The sequence below is a fragment of the Camellia sinensis genome, chromosome 7, assembly GCF_055761805.1.
Source record: "Camellia sinensis isolate YWXY chromosome 7, ASM5576180v1, whole genome shotgun sequence".
Classification (NCBI taxonomy): Eukaryota; Viridiplantae; Streptophyta; class Magnoliopsida; order Ericales; family Theaceae; genus Camellia; species Camellia sinensis.
The window spans coordinates 181,361,664-181,381,910 of NC_138967.1; the positions used below are offsets into that span (position 1 = coordinate 181,361,664).

Genomic DNA, 20,247 nt, shown 5'->3' on the forward strand with positions numbered 1-20,247 from the left:
AAATGAAAATAAATCAAATTTTCAAGCCAAAATATTCGGAAGTGAACAAAATCTAACGCAAATTTTGAGAGAAATAAATGTAATTTATCTTTCTAAATATAATAAGTTTTATACATATATATAACATTTATTATATGAATGAAGATAAAAAGAATTTGGACATGTTTACTGGGAAACAATATAGATATACTTTTCTAGTTTTTAAAACTGGCTAATGAATAGGTGCCAAATTCAATCTTTGATTTACTATGTTTGTAGAAACTACCCAATATATCTAGTAGGAAAAACAATTATTCACTGTCACACTGGACAATAATGTAATCATGCCACAAGTAGATCTGAATCGTCCATTTACATAGATTTATAAATAAATAGTTCAAATCTATTTTTGACATGATCACTTATGACGTGAAAATTTTTAGTGACAGAAGACAATTCATGGTGATGTTTGATTGTTATGGTCCAAGACCCACGAGTCTGTTTAGCAAATTAACACAATATTAAGGCTGGCTATCTTTCTTGGCAACCAGCTTCAAAGATTTTGTATAAGAACAATGTTAAGCCCTATTTTCTTCTCTTACAATCTCACCTAGCTAGGTCTTTTGCTTAGTTTGGTTTGGTTGTTTTTCCTTGTCCCGTGTTGACTATTTGAAGCCTTTGAATGTTGTTCCACGTACCCATCTGAATCCCAATAGCAATTGTATATAAGATTGTAATGTGTTTGGACTGGGCAAATTCACAAATAAACAAAGATTTGGTGCTAAGTTGTGGATACACATGCTCATTCTCAAAATGAAGTTACCTTTCACATGTACAAGTAGGCAAACTGGAATTAGTTACATAAAACAAAGAGTAATAATATGCAAACATGAAACCAAATTTGTATACAAAAAAAGAGAACATGTTCTTGATACTTTTTTATTTAATTTCGTGCATGGAAACTTATTTTTTGGGTGAATTGTGCACGTAAACTTGTAACCATAAACAATGATTAAGCTTTCTCCTTGTACATGGTATAATTTTTATCGAGCACTTAATAGAGTGATGGTGATTTCATTGCTTGTAGTTGTTGCTTCCTTGCTTGACGAAGAACCAGCCTGAAGAACATTTCTTGCAGTGAAGAAGCCAGGTTGTTTGGCTTGAGGCAATGCAACTTCACTGGCCAACATTAGAACTACAGATGACATGCTTGGCCTATCCTCTGGACTTTCTTGTACACATAACAGACCCACATGGATTGATCGCAACATTTCAATCTGGTAGCATGAGTCCCATAGAGCCTCATCAATCAATTCCAATGACCTGCCTTCTTCATAGAGTCTCCATGCCTGAATAATCCACTACAATATTAGTAGTACGAGACACAAGATCCTCTATATCCACATTTTTCTATTCTCTTTTCTCCAGACACTCACAGTTGGATTATGCCTCAAGAGACCCATACCTCAAGCTTCTCAAGGATCCAATGATTGAGTGTTTCGAAACAGAATGTAGAGATAATTTAGGAATGAAGGATCTTTTGTCCTTATTGGAACACATGCATATTGTTGGAATTTTAATAAAAATAAAATTAATTATTTCTATTTAATTGGTTTGACTGTTATTAACATTAATATTGATTTTAAATATTTTGGTTACAAAGATATTATTAAGTTTTATTATTATAATTATGTAATGATTAAATGTTATGAGATTTTCACTTACATATATTCATGTGTTTTCTAAAGATGGAAGATGCATAAAAACCACAAGAAGAGATATGTGTATGAGATATTGAGTTTTAACATTAGAGTACTTTATATATTTTATGTATTTCTAGGCAACTATGGTTCGTGACTCGTTCATATCCTTCTGGTGGACATGAACATCGGATGAGGAATGCTGTGAGCGCTTGGGTTGTATCTTGGAGCCGTTGCACTCTTATTGTACCTTCACGTGGGCAGGAAGAATGGCTTTAGGGCAGTGACTAGCTCTCAATTTCACAGGCCAATTCTTTCTTACTCTTTTTGAATTTACTTGCTTTCGTATCTTATTTATCGTAAATTTCTTAATCATTTTATTAATTAAATTATATTGGTGCATGACTTTTTTTCTAACAATCTAAAGCAACTAAGTTTTTTTTTTTTTTTTTAATATCTATTTCAAACGTCAAGGAAAACAAATGTTTGGTACATGTTGAATTTAAAGTCTTCCCTTACGCTTCATATGTGAATTTAGTTGGTATCTTTGTCTAATTTGTTTGTTTTCATCCATGTAAAAGTTATTGAATTATCAAAAGGAGTCTAGAATCTCACAACTATATATCTCTACTTTTGTTGTTGTAAATTATTTATTACTAGATATGTAGCTTGAAATTGGTTTGTTAAGTAATTCCTTTTAAATTATTTGGTTCATGAGTTTCTGTTATATGTAATTCTGAGCCTTCCTTTAATTTGTAGAAAATTAATAATTATCTGTTGGCAACATAAAGTTATTATAATCATTTATATATATAAGGAAAAAGTAGTTTTGTGTTTAACTTGTGAAACATTTTAGAGAATGATTAATATAAATTTCATATGTAATGTTATTTGAAATTAGACTTTTGTGATGGTTAAGGGGCTTTTATAATTCTATCATATGTTCTATGATAAATAATATTATAGCATATTTGAAATTTTTATTGTATATGCAATTGGTAGCTTTTAATCATTGGTGGTTGATATTGACAATATTGTATGGCGATGTCAATGTTAAATAATAGTAGTAGTCAAGGATTATAAATTAAAATAACTTGAAATGGAATATAATTGTCATCAAATAACATTTCGAATTTGTTGCTAAGTAGTACGTGAAATAGTTGCATATTTAATTTATTGCTCAATCTTTGATTTACCGTTATTATATGTAAGGGATAGCATGTGACTGTTGAATATCAATATTTAGATCTTAATGTCAATTAAACAGAAATAAAGATTTATGAGGATAAATGTGTTAAAATTTTGTAACTGTTAAAAACTTGAAAGTGTATTGTGATTTTTGAGACATGATAGAATGTGTGCAACTCTGTGTGTGATAATAGGTTTGACATGAGTAGATAAATGATAAAAGTTTGATAACATTAGATTACTCGTTTTGTTTGTGATTTATAGTTGGTTCATAATTGACAAAGTTAAGATTTGAATTATTTTGTAACTGCAAAAAATTTGAAGTGTGTCATGAATTTTACAATTAGTGAATTAAAGGTTATTGGCCTTCTTAATGTTGTGGGTTACAGATATTTTGAGAGTTTTTACTATATCCCGTAAATTATATTGTTTAATGTAGTGTGTGATTGGAAATTTATGTGGTTTCTTTTATTTTAAAAAAAATAAAACAAATTATGTACAAGCAATGATGTTTGTGCATATAATTAGTCTTATTTGATTTTAATTAATCATTTTGGTCATATCAAAGCCATACATATATTTATGACTTTTTTAGCTCTACTTTATTACGTAATCAATTATTATACGTATAAGATGGGATGGTATTTTGCCATAGGTTTGCTATTTATAAAATATACATTAGATTTACAATGGGTAAATGCCATAATATTTATTTCATAGTTTAATTTTTAATTCACCATAAATGTCATTTAATAAAGGGAGACTTGAATTGTAAATTATTTAGCCTCATAGCTTTTGTAAAGAGTTACAAAGAATTTATATATATTTAAACAATTAATGGGTTATGATATATATCATTTATGTGATGACCGGTTTCATTGCGTGTTGTTTCCTTTTGTCTTCTTTGAGTCTGTGGCGTTCAAGAGCTTTCTTTAACACTCCGGTTCTTGTCTAACTCTGGGTGGAACGTCGCACATTTCAGAGGATGCACGGTCGAGTTCGGAGTGCCTCGGAGCGAACTAGAAAAATTATGGGCTGTTGGGCCAGGGCCGCACATGCGAGGCCCTAGGCCGCACGTGCGAGGGATGAGGCCGTACGTGCGGGAAGGGCAAGCTTTGGAAGCTTGCACACTGCCTAATAAGCAGGTGCGGAGTGAGGTGCGGGAAGGGACCACCGCACGTGCGGGGGTGAAGGCCGCACGTGAGGGGGAGACGCTTCGCACGTGTGGGAGAGGGCGCCGTATGTGCAGGATTCTGGGCAGCTGAAATTTTTCTGCTTTTCTTTCCTTTAGGGCTGATTGTCTATCACTTTTCCCTATATCTCTCTCTCTCAAAAAAACATTTTTCTCCCTTCTTTCTACATTTCTACCTCAAAACAAGATCAAAATCCTTGATCTTCTTCCATCTATTTGAAATTTATCCATAGCTTTGTCATCAAAGCTTAAGAACTCCTCAAGAGCTACATAGTGTACGGTGGAGATTGGGCTTGAGCATCCTTGATTTCTAGGGTTTCATCTCCTTTTCTTCTTCAAACCTTGAGGTAGGGAATCACTTAGAGTTATATATATGTTTTGCAAGCTTTTGATTGATTTTTGAGAACTCTCCCTTGTTGATTTTGAAAATGGGTTTTTGGCTCAAGAAAATTGAGGGTGTTGTAGAAGAAGTTCATCTTTTGTTCTTTTTAAAGACTTTTCTTGAAATGTTGAACCACATGGGTTGAGATTGAGGTATTTAAGGAGGGTTTGTAAAGGGATGAGGAAATATTGGGGTTTTTGGTGAAAAACCTAGAAATTAGGGGTTTTAGAAACAATGTGGGGATTAATGGACTTTTATTGAATTAAATGAAAAAGTAAGTAAGAATTTCATATTAATATTACAAATATGAATATTTCTTAACGTATGGAGGTTTGGAGATTATACTTGAAAATTTTGCTAATGCTTATACACATGTATATATGGATTGGTGCATTATTGAGTTCCATAAATTATTAAAATGGTGAATTGGAACGGTTGACATGTATCATTAGACTTGATTAAGCATGCGGTTATTTTGTGAAATAACATTAAAGAGAGGAAAGAAAGGGAAAACGTGATTGTTATGATACTATCATTGAGATTCTTGAGAGCGGAAAAAAGTTATGAGGCATTTATAATTGTTGCATTACACACTCATTTCATCGATTATTATACATTTTGAATTGAGTTTGGAAATGTTTGCATTGAGATAAGTATATATTGAAATGAGAAGTATGGAAATGTTTATGGGCTAAATACGTTGGTAAGTTCGGATAAGAGGTGTAGATGAAATTGATAAGTTGGCCTAAGTGTCCGGGGTGAAAGACCAAAAACACGCACGGAGGAGGTACCACTTCCTCTCCAGCTAGCAACCGGTAAAGTGGGGTTTTGGGTAGTGCTAGTTGAGCCTACTTGCAGACACCAACCTAGGGATTACCTGAGTCATATTTACCACCCTGTTGAATAAAAATTATGAATTTCAGAAATTTTGAGATTTCAAACTACGGTTGAACATGGTGACTTTTAAAAAAAGCATGTAAATGAAATTCTCTTTAAGTTTGGGCATTGCATGGCATTTGCATTTAATATCAGAGATTTGCATAAACGTATATACTTTGTTAAAGATTCTCTACTGGGCTTTACGCTTACCCCTATGGGATTTTGGTGTAGAAAAAGATGTGGTGATCCCGCCGAGTTGAGGGTGCAAACACATTTTGGTGAAGAGTAAATAACTCTCTTTTGTTGTGATATATTTTGCTAGCCAATGGCTTAAAGTGTATGGGTTCGTGAAACCATTTTTGTATAACCAAGCTTAAGCCTTAAAAAATTGTAAGCCCATGATGGCATTGTTTTATTTTTAGGATTTGACATTCTACATGCTATAGATTTATGTAATTTCATACCGTTGAATGTATAATTCGCATGTGGAACTTTTGTAAACACTTTATTGATTAATGATGTCAAGGTTGAAGACTTATCTTTATTTCTTAATGGACATTGATTAATGTGCTTAAATTGTGTTGGGTTATTTCGGGACGTTACAATTTGAATATTTTTTATTTTGGGAGTTTTAAAAGTTTGAAAAATGTGAGATAAATTCAATTATGTTATTTGAGCAAGTTAACAAAAAAAAAAAAAAGAATTGGAATGTGGTGAATGAAATTATTTGTATATTTACAAATTCTTAGTTGAAGATTGGTTTATTCTAAGTACTAGCATAATGTTAATCTTGCGTCATTATTTAGTATAATTTATTGTTGGTTTCGAAAGGGAAAAAGAGTTGTTGTTATGTAAATTAATAATTTTATTTTGTTAAAAATAATGAGGATTGCAATGTGGGGGAAAAATTATTTCAATTAGTTTGGAGCTTGATCAATGTTTGTAGGTTTCACTCTGAAATCATTTTTATTAGCTGTGGTAAACTGAATTTATGAGTTACAAATATTTGAGGGTTTTTATATTCCATAAAATTACATGATTTAACATAATGTGTGAATGTGTATTCATGGGTTTTAATTCTTTATAATAGTTAGTTGTTTAATATACCTATTACTCGAATTAGTCGTCTCAGCCCTTACTGGTGGAAAATATTTTGGGCTGGAATGTAGTGGTCAAAATTATATTTCCTTTAATTATGTCTTATCAAGTTACATGTAACTTTCGTGGTGTTAAGAAGTTAGTTCTGTGTGTGGGAAATGGTTTTGAATTATTACACCATTAATCTTGGTTTTGTAATTTTTAGTTAAAGTTTATTTAAAATTAAAGTGTGCCCACTTTTGTGTGCTCATAAAAGGGTTTTAATGATGTGTTTGCACGAATCTTATATATTAGATTGGATGTTCTTGATCAATGTTCTTTTAGATTTCAGTTTTATTTATTTGTATTTTATTATTAATTTATGACTAATTAATGAATTGTTGTTAAATAATTAAATGAAGAATTATAAATGTTCTGTAACTTATGGTCATGTGTAGGCTTGCATCTCATTGGTTGTTCATAAATTATTAGTTGCAGAAAATGTTCAATAAATATTTCATGCTTACCAGCTAGCCTTGTAGTAAAAATTGTTATAGTTGAGATTTTGTTAAAATTCTTTTAAGTCTTTGGGAAGATTGCTAATGTGAAGTTAAATCTTTATTTGTATAGTCTACTGGTGCTTACTTTGTGAAAATTTTACTTTTTCAAATGTTTAAAAATAATTCAAACTAAATGTTTAAAATTGGTTAGAAAAATGTGAATATATGAGGGTTTTGTGCAATTATTTTCACACTTTAGTTGTTCTTATTTTATGGTACCGTCTACAAATGTTAAAAGATAAATATATTTGAAAATCTGAATTAATTTGAGGTTTTAAAAAATTTTCTATTGAGGGAATGGTGTGGAGAATTTTAAAGCCAAGAAATATTCTGAAATTATTTGGCTTATATAATTGAAATTTTGTTTCAAAATTTCTATTCAAACTCAAAATGAAAAGGAAAATGAGATGGCTATACCTAAAAGCACTATAATATTCTTGCTGTGTGAAACGAAAATTTGAAATGGGAAGCGTTTGTGAGGTTACACTAATATCTGTGCTTTGAAGAATTCTTGTATGTGTATTATGTAAAAATTAGGACCTATATTTGAATTTTTTTATTTTGAGTAAAACAAATTCGAATGTTTGTTTTGGCTAAATTATATCTGATAATTGTGAGAAGTTGTGTCTATTTAGTTCGGTGTAATTTGAAAATAAATTCTTTATTCATAGGTCATGAATTAGAAGAGAAATTCATAAAACTTAATAAGGTTTTGATTTGATAATTGAATGGCATGACGATTATATATATTGTCAACGTGTTGTATATGAGTATAATTGATATTTGAGAAGCTATGTTAACATTGTTTATTGGAGAAGTGTATTTGAAAATTTTATAGGTGTATAAAGATAAGCAAAGGAATACTGTAATGGAAAAGGCTTAATAATTATATACTCCATGAGATGAAGAAATACATTGTTGATCAACAGTTAGGCCTGTTGATCAACAGTTAGGCTTGAGAAGCCAGAATAGGAAATGTCAAGGAAAACAAATGTTTGGTACATGTTGAATTTAAAGTCTTCCCTTACTCTTCATATGTGAAATTAGTTGGTATCTTTGTCTAATTTGTTTGTTTTCATCCATGTAAAAGTTATTGAATAATCAAAATGACTCTAGAATTTCACAACTATATATCTCTACTTTTGTTGTTGTAAATTATTTATTACTAGATATGTAGCTTGAAATTGGTTTGTCAAGTAATTCCTTTTAAATTATTTGGTGAATTGTTTCCTCACATTATTTGTCAATGGAGATGAGTGTAAGCCTATTAGGAAGTCACCTAGGGAGGTAACCCATCTTTTGTGATTGGAGATCCTATGAAAAAAGTTCAATGGGTAAAAGCAATCCATATAGCGTGACTTAATTCCAGCATTCATTTTATAGGAGACACCATATCAAGGTTGATCTCCTGCTTATCCCTAAGGCAGTAATGTTGAAGAAGTGATTGGTTAGGAAGGGTTTTACCCTGAATAAATCCAAGGCAGGCATTCTCCTGCAAGGTGCATTCCGTCACTATACCTTTGAAGGGTTTTACTAAGTGGGAGTTGTCGTGAGGCCGTGACTTGGAGACTTGGGCTATTCTCTAGTAACCCCATGAGAATCAAGATCTAGTTCATGGCCTTTAAGAGCACTAACTCGCAAAATGATATCTGATACCAATGCTGTGTGTGTGACAAGTTAAACTCTGTATAGCGATCCCGGGTTTACCCTTGTTGTACAGTGATCCGGACATGTGTCCGTGGATGTTGGTAGTTGTTTATTATCTTGTTTCCATCCTCTTAACTGGTATATTAAGTTATAAGATGTGTTGGGCAGGTTTGTTTCAGGTTGGTTGTGTTTGGGAACCTAGTGTTGCTGCCCAGATTTTTGGACCTTCGCTCGAGCGAGGAGTTGGTCACTCGAGCGAGAGTTGAGTTTGTGTCTGGTGGATTGAGCCAGAGTGGCTTCGCTCGAGCGAGCGATTGCGTCTGGTTCTGGACCTGAGAGTTGTATTTCTTGGCTCGAGCGAGCTTTTCTTGGCTCGAGCGGTCTGGTTTGTTCTTCGCTCGAGCGAGAGGTCTGTCGCTCGAGCGTGCTTCTGGTTGCAGACCTGAGGGTTTGAGTTGTTGGCTCGAGCGAGCATTCTTTCGCTCGAGCGCACTTTTGAGTTTTTGGCTCGAGCGAGAGTTTCTTGGCTCGAGCGAGAGTTTTCTGTGTCTGGTCGCTCGAGCGACCAAGTCTTCGCTCGAGCGAGCGTGTTTTATATCAGCGGACAGTAGCGATTTTAAACATCACTTTTTCACTTTCTTTTTGATCAAACCCTAGATCCGAGACTCTCTCTCTCTAAACTTACACTCTCTCTAAGATTTGATCTCCCTAGAGTGTGAATCTAGCCTAGGGTCTTTGTTAAAAAGATAGAGGGCGTTGAGAGCTTTGTTTTAATCTGAAAAAGTTGGGATTTGGAACACGTCGATCTTCGAGTCTTCATCTCCTTTTTGGCTTAAACTTCGAGGTAGGGATATTCTACTCCTCTCTATGGATTTTGTCTTTAAATTTTGGTATTTTGAGATGTTGGGGTTGGTTTGGTAATTTTGTGAAAGTTTGGGGCTTTTGTGCTATTTTACAAAAGTTGGGGTTTTACTCATAATAAACCTAGATGCATGTTTGGCATAGAGAAATGGAATGAATGTTGAATTATTGATGAAAATGGGACCTAAGGGTTGAAATGTTAATTATGGGAATTGACCTAATTACATTGTTTAATTAATTGGGATAATTAATTGAGAAGAATGAGGAAATGAAATGTTGATTGAATATCCATTGTGCATTTATTTTCTGTTTAGAAATAACTGCTTTGGGCTATCGGTGGAGGATAGTCGTGATTGTTGTAGACAATGCATGATGATTAGGCAAACTGAAACTAATCAATGAAGTGTGTCATAGAACTTGACGGTTGATAGAATACATTAACTATATGTATTGAGTGATTGTATATAGAACCCATGTGTTTGTATACGTTATGTGTAGAGGAGGAGATGGGGGATGTACTCCGCGGTTTAGGGGAAGATAGGGGATGTACCTCTAAACCGGATAGTGTTGGGAGAAGATAGGGGATGAACTCCGTAGATACAGCTCATATGCTTGTCTAGAGAAGTGAAGATAGAGCTTATATGCTTATCTTTGTGAAGTGTGGATATAGCTTATATGCTTATCTGTGGATATTGTGGTTATACATATCTGTTGTAGAATGTGGATATAGCTTATATGCTTATCTGTGGATATTGTTGTTATGCATATCTGTTGAGAATGTGGGTAGTGCTTATATGCCTATCCGTTGAAAAGGGAAAATGAAAGGAAACTTGGACTCATAAGTCGTATGACATAAATATGTGATTTATGTGAATGTATCAGTGTTGGCCATCTATCAATTGCTAATATTTTAGTCATTGTTCATGGTTGGTTTAGTGTATTTCTACTGGGCTGTGGCTCACCCTATATGGGAATATCATTTTCAGGTGCAGGAAGCATGCCACCTCCAAGGACATAGCTTGGGAGGCTAGAGGCGGACATAATGTTGTCGTTTTACTTTTTGATGTATTACATGTAAATACAAGCCAAGGGCTTAATGTGTATGAGTTAGTACTCTTTTGTTGTAACCAAGTGTTAACTTGGAAAGCTGTAAGCCTGTAGGGCATTTGCTTTTGTTGTTAACATGTAATACTTTTTGTAATGAAACTCTGATAAATGAAAGGATGTGGAACTTTTGAATATCAATGCATGTCTTATTTGTTGGGTTTAAGGTTATTTTTTTTGAGGGCGTTACACTCTGGCACAAAGGGTCCAATTCAAGATATAGTTCACTATGATCCTTCAGATGAAAATTGTCAACATTAAGTGTGGTTCAAGCCCGGAAGGCTCCTACACCTATTGTGCAGTATGCAGTTGCCCTTATATATATATATATGTATATATATATATATATATATTGTTTTGAATATAAAGTTTTAAATTGTGGGGTATAATATAAACATTATGGTAGTATTAGAAATTTTATTTTCATTAAAAGTGGGAGAATGTTGGAATTTTAATAAAAATAAAATTAATTATTTCTATTTAATTTGTTTGACCGTTATTAACATTAATATTGATTTTAAAGATTTCAGTTACAAAAATATTATTAAGTTTTATTATTATAATTATGTAATGATTAAATGTTATGAGATTTTCACTTATATATATTCCTGTGTTTTCTAAAGATGGAGGATGAATAAAAACCACAAGAAGACATATGTATATGAGATATTGAGTTTTAACATAAGAGTACTTTATCTATTTTATGTATTTCTGGCAACTATGGTTCGTGGCTCATTCATATCCTGTTGGTGGATGTGAACATCGGATGAGGAAAGTTGTGAGCGCTTGGGTTGTATCTTGGAGCCATTGTACTCTGGTTGTACCTTCACGTGGGGAGAAAGAACAGCTTTAGGCTTTAGAGCACAACTCTTAATCTCACAGGCCAATTCTTTCTTACTTTTTGTGAATTTACTTGTTTTCATATTTTATTTATCATAAATCATCATTTTATTAATTAAATTATATTAGTTCATAACTTTTTTCTAACACATATAAGATTACTTCTAATCAGTACACTTACATGGCCAAGTAGGTTGAGGCGGTGCCCTGGATGATAAAAACCTCTGTTTTTCTTCCCAGTCACAATCTCTAACACCAAAACACCAAAGCTAAATGCATCCGATTTTATTGAAAATAACCCATCTATTGCATACTCTGGAGACATGTACCCACTGCAACAAAGCACAGAATGAAAAATTGGATTTTGAAGCAACAATATAAGTGAATTAGACAAAACATATTATAGAGATTCTTACTATGTTCCAATCACTCTATTTGTATTTGCTTCTGTCTCATTTCCTCCAAAACTTCTAGCTATTCCGAAATCTGATATTTTTGGGTTCATGTCAATATCTAGCAAAATATTGCTAGCTTTGAGATCTCTGTGAATAATTCTCAGCCTAGAATCTTGATGAAGATAAAGAAGCCCGCGTGCAATCCCATTGATAATGTGGAAGCGCTTCGACCAATCCAGTAACATGCTTTGGCTTTGATCTGTCCAAATTTTCTCTGATTTAGTCCACACTTACTAATCCGGTGGATGAATTTAATTGGATTCCTCAATGGAAAATCCTAAATTTTTGAAGACCAAGTTCATGCAAATGCACATGTAATAAAAACCACATATAATTTCGTTCCCATTATCAAATAAGGCAAAAGGTTTATATGAAACTGAAAATAAACACAAAAAAAAAAAAAAGTATAGGAAAAAAGAAAAAAAGAACGACTGGTGGTTGTGGTCTCAGAGTGGAATAGTTGTGATATATATAGTATTATAGTTTTGAAGAGAGCAAACCAAATATAAAATAGTCCAGGCTTTTGTTGGGCATGTATTCATAGATTAACATTGTTTCTTCTCCTTGAATGCAGCATCCTAGAAGCTTCACGAGATTTCTGTGCTGAAGTTTGGCAATACAAATAACTTCATTCTTGAACTCATCAAGTCCTTGGCTAGAATTCTTTGAGAGCCGTTTCACAGCTATTTCTTGTCCTCCTTCCAATGTACCCTGAGAATTACCGTTATAATTGATAGAATGATCTTCTGCTAGAAGTAGCTTGAAATAAAACTTTTTTTTTTTTTTGCCATTCTTATTAATTATACTTACTGTTTTTATGTTGCTGTGGCTAACATTGTTCCAACAGGTGAAGCCATGACTAGTGATTTAAGTTACAACTACTTAAAAGACAAAATTACACATATTTAGGAAGTTTGATAAGGTGAAAGGATGCATCAAACTAATTGTCTTCCTTCAAAGCTAAAAGAAAAATATAAAATTCCTCAAAATCATGAATATTTATAAAAAATTTACCTTCAGAATAGTGGGGTCTGTATTAAAAGATTTAGTAAGTTTAGGAACACAATTTTTTTTTTTCTAAAAGCGGGGACCCAATCATCGAGATGAATGCAGTGCTACAGCCTGCAGAACAACATGCTATGAACCTTTTTGTAGAAGAATTTATGTATTTGTAGCATTACTATTTATGAAAAAGCAGTGATAAAAAAAGTTGAATGGTTTTATGGCTTCTGGATAGGCTCCATAAGATTGGGCATCAATCACATTCCTATAGACCACATAAGAGTGCCTTTACATTGTTACCTTGTAAACAGGTCCGAATCCACCCTCACCAAGCTTATTGTTGATTGAAAAATTATTTGTGGAATCAGCTATTACAGTAAAGTCGAACAATGGTAACTCTAGATCTTCCTTTTGGGTTTTGTTAGTGTAACCATGTTCAGGCTTGTGCATTAGAATTCCTGCAAAGTGGGGACAAAATGGATATCAATATGACAAGTTGTTCAAAAAACATAACATACCAGTACATAGTTTAACACAGAATGACACGTATGGATATATACCTTCTCTGTTTAGCTGTGAATTCTTCCTTTTCCTTTTTCGGAGATACACGATCAGGCTTATACCCAACAGAATAAGTCCAATTAACAATGCCAAGGCCACTGCCACTATCTCTCTTTTCTTGCTATGAACTGTTGAATCATCAATCCATTTAACAAAAATGGGAAATTGGTCAGTTAGACAATACAATCATGGAAGCACAAACTTAAAAGGATTGCTTGAGATTTCAAACCCTTGATCACTTTCCTATGTATTGAAATTGTTATGGCAAAAGGGATGAATAAAGCTAAACAAAACAAGCACACAAGCATTTGAGCATTTATAAGCTTACACGGGGGCAGAACCTGAATTGTGACTTGGCGCAGAACCAGAAGAAAGTATTTCCACCAATTAGGGCAACTCAAGATAATTTGAGTTCTAAAGGGACAATTTTAAATGAGGTCTTTACAATTTTCAATATTGTTTTCTTTATTTTTTATTTAAAATTTATTCTCTCTTTTTAAGAAGAAAAAATAACTAATAATTAAAACTTATATTCAAATTTCATTAATATATTATTTTCACTTGATAATATGAATAATTCACTTAATCTTTCTTGTGACAGAAAATTTTAGGTAGAATTTTATCATTTTTAATTTTAAAATTGCTATTAATTAACAAATCTTTCTATAATTTTATATAAGACAAACATAAAGTTAGAAAAATAATATTAGTAAAATATCTCAGCAATATAAGTTCAGTTGTTTGATGATGATAAGGGTTTGACAATTTATTTTGAGATTTAAAGTTGACCACAAAGCTATGTTACATGGACTCGAGTATGAGTATTGAGTGTGGGTGTATATTCAAGTATCAGACTTTTATAAATTTAAATCTTAGAATCTTGGGGTACGTATCCAAAATTAGATATGGGCACGGGAAAACGTCATATGCACATATATATTGCATATTATATAATATTCTTGGATGAGATCTTAGAAATTAAATAGGATTCAGGAAAAATATTAAATTTCTATATCTAATTCATGTGGGAGCCTTAAAAATATTACTTTCCCAACAAAAATTAGTTTCTTCTTCTTCATGTATTGTCACAAATTAAAGGATCTGAATGTCTAAAATGGATACAAACAACGGACGCATATCCCACACCGTTACCCATGTCATATTCAGATGACACAGGTTGTGGTGGAAATAAAAGAGTTCATATAACCCAGCCAAGAAGAGAGTTATGTAGTAAAAAGATGGTGTCGTTGCTAATAAAAGTGAAGACGGCAACTATTGGAATTTTTTATCACTATCCTTGTATTGATAAATAAATCTGATATTCGTGTTTTTTTTAAAAAGTTAACTAGCCTAACTGATTTTCAGCCTTCCTTTTTAAACTAGGGTCTTGGTAAATAAAAGACTAAGGTTGTGCTTGGATCAAAAGTCTGACAAAAAATTTTTGGAGAGAAAGTAAAAGGATAGGGAAAAATAAATATAATATGAGCTAAATTTTTTACTTCCCCTTTTCTTTTTCTTCCCCTTCACAAATCTCCTTCAAATCTTTAATTCAAATACAACCTTAAGTGGAAGTGACTTTAAGGGTCTATGTTTTTTTGAAAAAATATAAATATATTATTTTATTTTATTTTTTAAATGGGGTGCTATGGCCCCCTCCCGTCGCTACACAATTCTGCTTCCAAGCCTACATCCATGGCGAAGAATGATGCAGTGTCACTTTGAGCATAGAGATCAAATATCATCACAACTCTAGAACTCTGAAATAACACACTAAAAAAAAAAAATCCAAAAGATAATAAACCGGGATCAAAATAGGCTCAAATACAAATAAAAGTCGGACCTACTGTGGTGGGCATGTGGGTTTAGATGGGTAATAAGTATCATCCAGATTGAATTCCCACAACAAAAAATAAGGTTCGAGATGAAATCAAAAAGAACTCTCTTTTTGCTAAATTGTAGTTAGATGTAGAAAAGTAATATAGTGAGGAATTTTTTAAGGAAGAAATATAAAAGTTTACATAGTTCTTACATATGTATAATCTATTCAATCTATGTTCACTAATCTATGTGTTTGGTATGAATTCTTACCTAACTCAGAGGAAGCCATCCTTATGTACATGTCTTGCACATTTACATTTAACTCTTTCATATCAATCAACTCGTCAAACCAAAGCAAGCAGCCACTTCCACCGCTTCTTATGTCTAAATTTGCATAAGCCATACAAGAGCAGTTTTTCAAGCATACCATCTTGCATTCCCCGAGTGTCATGTTCCTATCAAACCAGGAGTTCCGTGGGTCCGGCAGTTTATACCCCGAATACTTGATAAATCCATCTCCATTATGGCAATCCAACGGTGTCCTCCGAACACACCCATTAGACCAATCCCCATTTCCCCATTCCGTATGGTACTGGGGCACAAATTTACTCAAACAACCACAGGGCGGAAAGTTTCCATCGTTACAGTCACTGTTCGGACCACACAGTTTATAATTGTCACAGTTATCGGCTGGTCCAGTCGAGTAAAGGACCCATTCCCTTGTTTGATCAATCCATGTCCAGCGCTCGAGAACACCATTATGACTCATAATAAGCCTTGAAATAACTGAGCTGAGGAGTTCATAATGATAGTACACCTCCTCCTTAGTGTAAACCACTTCATATTTGTAGATTGTATTAGGTTTAAGGTTTGGTCTGCCGCTGAATCCGAAACCATTCCATGGCCCAGTTCGGAACAGTTCAACAGAACCCCTACTCAGAATATTTTGTGGGTATCCTTGCGGATCACACCGGTATGTAAACTCACCTGGAGCTGGATCATCGCTGCTCTTCCAGGAGGAGAGGTGGCGTTCTAGGCCCGTTACAAAGTTCTTTCCAAGCTTCATGCCCGGTAAAAGAGTATCACATGGATAATCAAAACTTTGCCACAGAAAATGCCCAGACTGATCGTTGGCATCTCGCACAACAAGATTTCCAGACTCCATCAGTTGTGCAACAGGGTCCCGTGTAGATCCAGTCATATTGGGAGACCAAATGACGCTGCCAGTACCATTGACAAGGGCAAGAATTCCAGGGTTGATTATAGTAAAGACGCTTGACGAATCGAGGAGTGGGATTTCTCTATTGGCAACCCATACAACGGTCCTAACAGAAATATTCTTGTACCATATTCCTAAGTATTGATTCCGGAAACTGCCAGGGCTGAAAAAACCCATCTCAAAGCTTCCACCAGAAGACACTATGGTGTTGCTGCCTGTAATGGAGTGAGTTTTTGTTATGGTGTCTACTGTATTGGAGACTATTAAGATGGAAAATAAAGAGGAAAAAAATAAAGGTATTTTAAGGATTTCCATTGACAGTCTCCTCTTCAATCCATGGACTACCTTTGTTTTTCCGTTATTTATTCAATTTAAAAGAAATGTAATAAGTAAATAAATAAAAAGAAACAGAAAAAAAAAAGGAAGACTCAAGACCTTTTGCAGTAAGTCTTCCTTTGCCCCACATTGGGTTGCTATTTGCAATAAATCTTGAGTCATTATTTAGAAAAGCATACTTACCTAAATTTTAAATGTACCTTTCAATTGGAACAGCTTGATATTGGGAATATTGGATAACAAAATTCATAGATTATACAATTTTTTTGTGTCTCCTTGTTTGCTTGTCTGTTGTTGATTGCATAAATGGCTTGATATCTTCTCTGATGGAAAACGGAGAAACTGTTCTCACTGAAACTAAAGAAATTTCAAACACATATTCAATCATCCCTGCAATGTAAACTTCAGAAATTGTCATTTTTATTTTCTACCGATCATTTTATTTATTTATTTTCATTTAATCTATGAGATAAGCATGCAGATAACAAACACTGATACCACAAGCAGCGCACCATGCCCTTCTTTTTCTCTCTATTAGACAATAAATTGGAGAGCAGGTAAAGATTCCTTTCAATTATTGGTCCAAAGGGTTGGAATACTGAAAAATCTAGAAATCCCCTAGATGTTGATTTGTGATTATGTATCAATTTTAAGCAGAATATAACAATCTCAATCAAACAATCAAGACAAAGAGACACAACGATTTTAACGTGGAAAAAACCACAATTAGACACCTCCAACTGTGATTAAAAAACTACGGGCAACAGCCACAAAACAATCCACTAAAAAGATTTAAAGGAATTACACAGGTATACTTTCAATTACCTAGCGAATCCACGCCTAATTGAACTAACCTCTATGTGCCTCTTCCAACCCGTCTTCACCTCGGAATTGTCTTTACGATGAGCCACCCCAGAATCCACCAAAGCTTCAGGCTCGAATTCTTCGGAATCTACCGAAGAACAACTCTCTCTTTTGTAGAACAAACAAAACCTTTGATGTATACTCTTTAAAATATGAGTTGAATACTCAATCAAAACATCAAAGAAAACTCACAAAGTATCCCCAAATATAAACCTCAAAACCCAAAAAGAAGATCTGGAGTAGTAATCCTAAAATCTGACCCAACATGCGAATTTATAGAATCTGTCCCGCGATCTCCTCTCGAGCGCCCAACAGCCCGCTCGAGCGTCTTCAGCAAAATATGCGCGTGATATAACAGAGGTCCGCTCAAGCGCTAGAGAACCTGCTCGAGCGCGAAATCACACATCTCAATACTTTTGCAGGCAACCAAAACTGCTGGAATCAGGGATTCTCCGCTCGAGCGGGGTAATGTCCGCTCGAGCGGACAGACAACTCGGAATGCATTTTTGCATTTTGTTTTGGGGGCGCTGCCCCTCGACCCCACCGCAGCACTGCCCCGGACCCGCCAAGGGGCGCTGCCCCCTAAACCCCCGCGAGCTGACCGGGCAGCTCGATCCCCGTCATAATCAGCGAAGTGGCAATCTTGAAAGCATTAGCATCACAAACTTCTCTGAAAAGCACAATTCGGGTTGGATTCACATCTAAACACTCATAGCCTCACTGAAATAAAAAGTGCAAAAATAAATACAACTGAAAGGAGTTTTGTCAAACGGGATTGCCAAGAATAAAACCTAACAAATACCATCAAGGGAATCCCCTTGAGTATAAACAATCAGTCATGCTCATCAGAATAGTCTAAACCAACTTGGCACTAAATTCAGCCGACCAAATTAACAATCGATTTGGACATTTTTAGAAAAGTAAGGCATTTGCAAATTCATAAGACAGGAAAAGTAAGCTAGTAAATAGAATGAAAATCATTCCAACAACTCTTCAATAGCCTAGTTTCTTCTTCTTTTACTTTTCTTTTAATGGAATAGTCTAGCTTCTCAATTGAACAACTCCATTTCATGTGTACTGGAAAATAAAAGTCCAGTCTGTTATCACTATCACCTTTTTTGTTACCATAGATTTTTGGACATCTCGGTATGTGCAGCTTCAAACAGGGGCTTCCTAAGGATTATGAATGAGATAAAAGGAGCATCAATTGATTCTATTTCACTGAATTCTTTCACCTTCTATGTGGCTGCTTGGTAATATAGTGGGCCTCTTATTTTCCCTTCACAATAAAAATAAGAGGGACAAAGAAAGATTAGTATTAGAAGTCTATTATGGATAGGGTAAATTCCACTGATGTTTCTAGCTAATACATTAGTACCCCTGTAGTTTTGGAAATTACATGCTTCTCCCTATGTTTTTTAGTCGCACTACAATTTCCTCTATCTGTTAATCAACTGTTAGGTTAACTAATACATAGGGATGATGTCAGCTATTAAGAATTTTAAAATTCCAATTTTAACTCTAGTGACATATTCCATCTCATGTTCCCTTTGATCTGTCACTCCACTGCCTAGTAACAAACTAACAACAGGCATAAAAGCACAACAAAAAGAATGATTCTCCCCAAAGCTAATAACACAACAATCTAAAGCCACCCAATTTTATAAAAAGCATCAAAGACTTAAAGCCCAATTTACCAAATAAAGCCATAAAACCAATCCATTAACACTGACTGAAGATTATGGCTCACCAGCCATGAGTACTTAAAGGGAAATCCGTTGATCTACAAATCACCAATTGCAAATAAAAAATATATATAAAAAAAAAAAGCAGAAACCCATCACCAGAATTGTTGTAAAACACACAATACAACAATACATTTATAAAATTATAGAATTTAAAGAAAACGGAGACAAAGCTGAAGAAACTTACAATAAATGTGAGTATTACATCTTGGCCTCTGGTGCAAACTGGTTAATGCTTACTCATTGTGGGAGAAAAAAAAAATTTTGATCAACATTGTGGGAGAGTTTCCAAAGTAGATATCACACTCACAGCCGGTGGTCGCAGAACATGAGTTTAGCAGCTGTTGAAAAACAAACCTCAATTCACACAAGGAGTAATCCAGAATGATGAAGAATGTTAAAGAAATTGGAAGAATTTTGATTGTCAAAACCTTCATCATGAAGGAAATGAGGAAAACGTGAGAATTGAGCTGGTTACAACTCACAACCATCAAGTATTCACACTTGAATGGAAATCTATAAATAGATGATCAAGGTTATTATATTGAATCAATCCAATTAGTAAAAGAGATACTACTTGTATTTAAATTCATTTAAGAAATAAAAAATGGAGTGTTTGTTCTTCAATTAAATTCTCGAAAAATACATTGGGATCCCATTCCCATATTCCATCAGTGGTATCAGAGCCATTAGAGCCAAGGTGGCCTGAAATTGCAGAATTTCTACAAAAGAGAAGACGAACAGAGCAATTTTTAGAATTGCCTAGAAATCAAATTTGTTAAAATCAACTTTTAATCATACCAATGTGTAGGTCTCATCGAGACGGTAACACTGGAAA

The 20,247-nt window shown here is 34.0% G+C and overlaps 1 protein-coding gene across 1 annotated transcript; it reads right to left on the reverse strand.

Moving 5' to 3' along the window:
* Positions 1-818: 818 nt before the first annotated feature.
* Positions 819-16,829, reverse strand: LOC114293148 (G-type lectin S-receptor-like serine/threonine-protein kinase At4g27290). The gene is made up of 7 exons (XM_082880026.1): positions 15,516-16,829; positions 13,427-13,555; positions 13,167-13,324; positions 12,365-12,575; positions 11,826-12,063; positions 11,591-11,741; positions 819-1,328 (listed from the first exon to the last, which is right to left on the reverse strand). Exons 1-7 carry the CDS (start codon positions 16,777-16,779, stop codon positions 1,023-1,025), a joined length of 2,457 nt encoding a protein of 818 aa, XP_082736152.1. The 5' UTR covers positions 16,780-16,829; the 3' UTR covers positions 819-1,022.
* Between the last annotated feature and the right edge of the window lie 3,418 nt (positions 16,830-20,247).

Bases quoted from the DNA above. Each gene is read 5' to 3' on its own strand.
- LOC114293148 (XM_082880026.1), bottom strand. From the start codon at position 16,779: ATGGAAATCCTTAAAATACCTTTATTTTTTTCCTCTTTATTTTCCATC. The intron at 13,325-13,426 runs GTATATATCCAT...CCCACTTTGCAG, and splicing joins TTCACAGCTAAACAGAGAAG to GAATTCTAATGCACAAGCCT. The intron at 12,064-12,364 runs GTTTGCTCTCTT...AAATTTGGACAG, and splicing joins CCTGGACTATTTTATATTTG to ATCAAAGCCAAAGCATGTTA.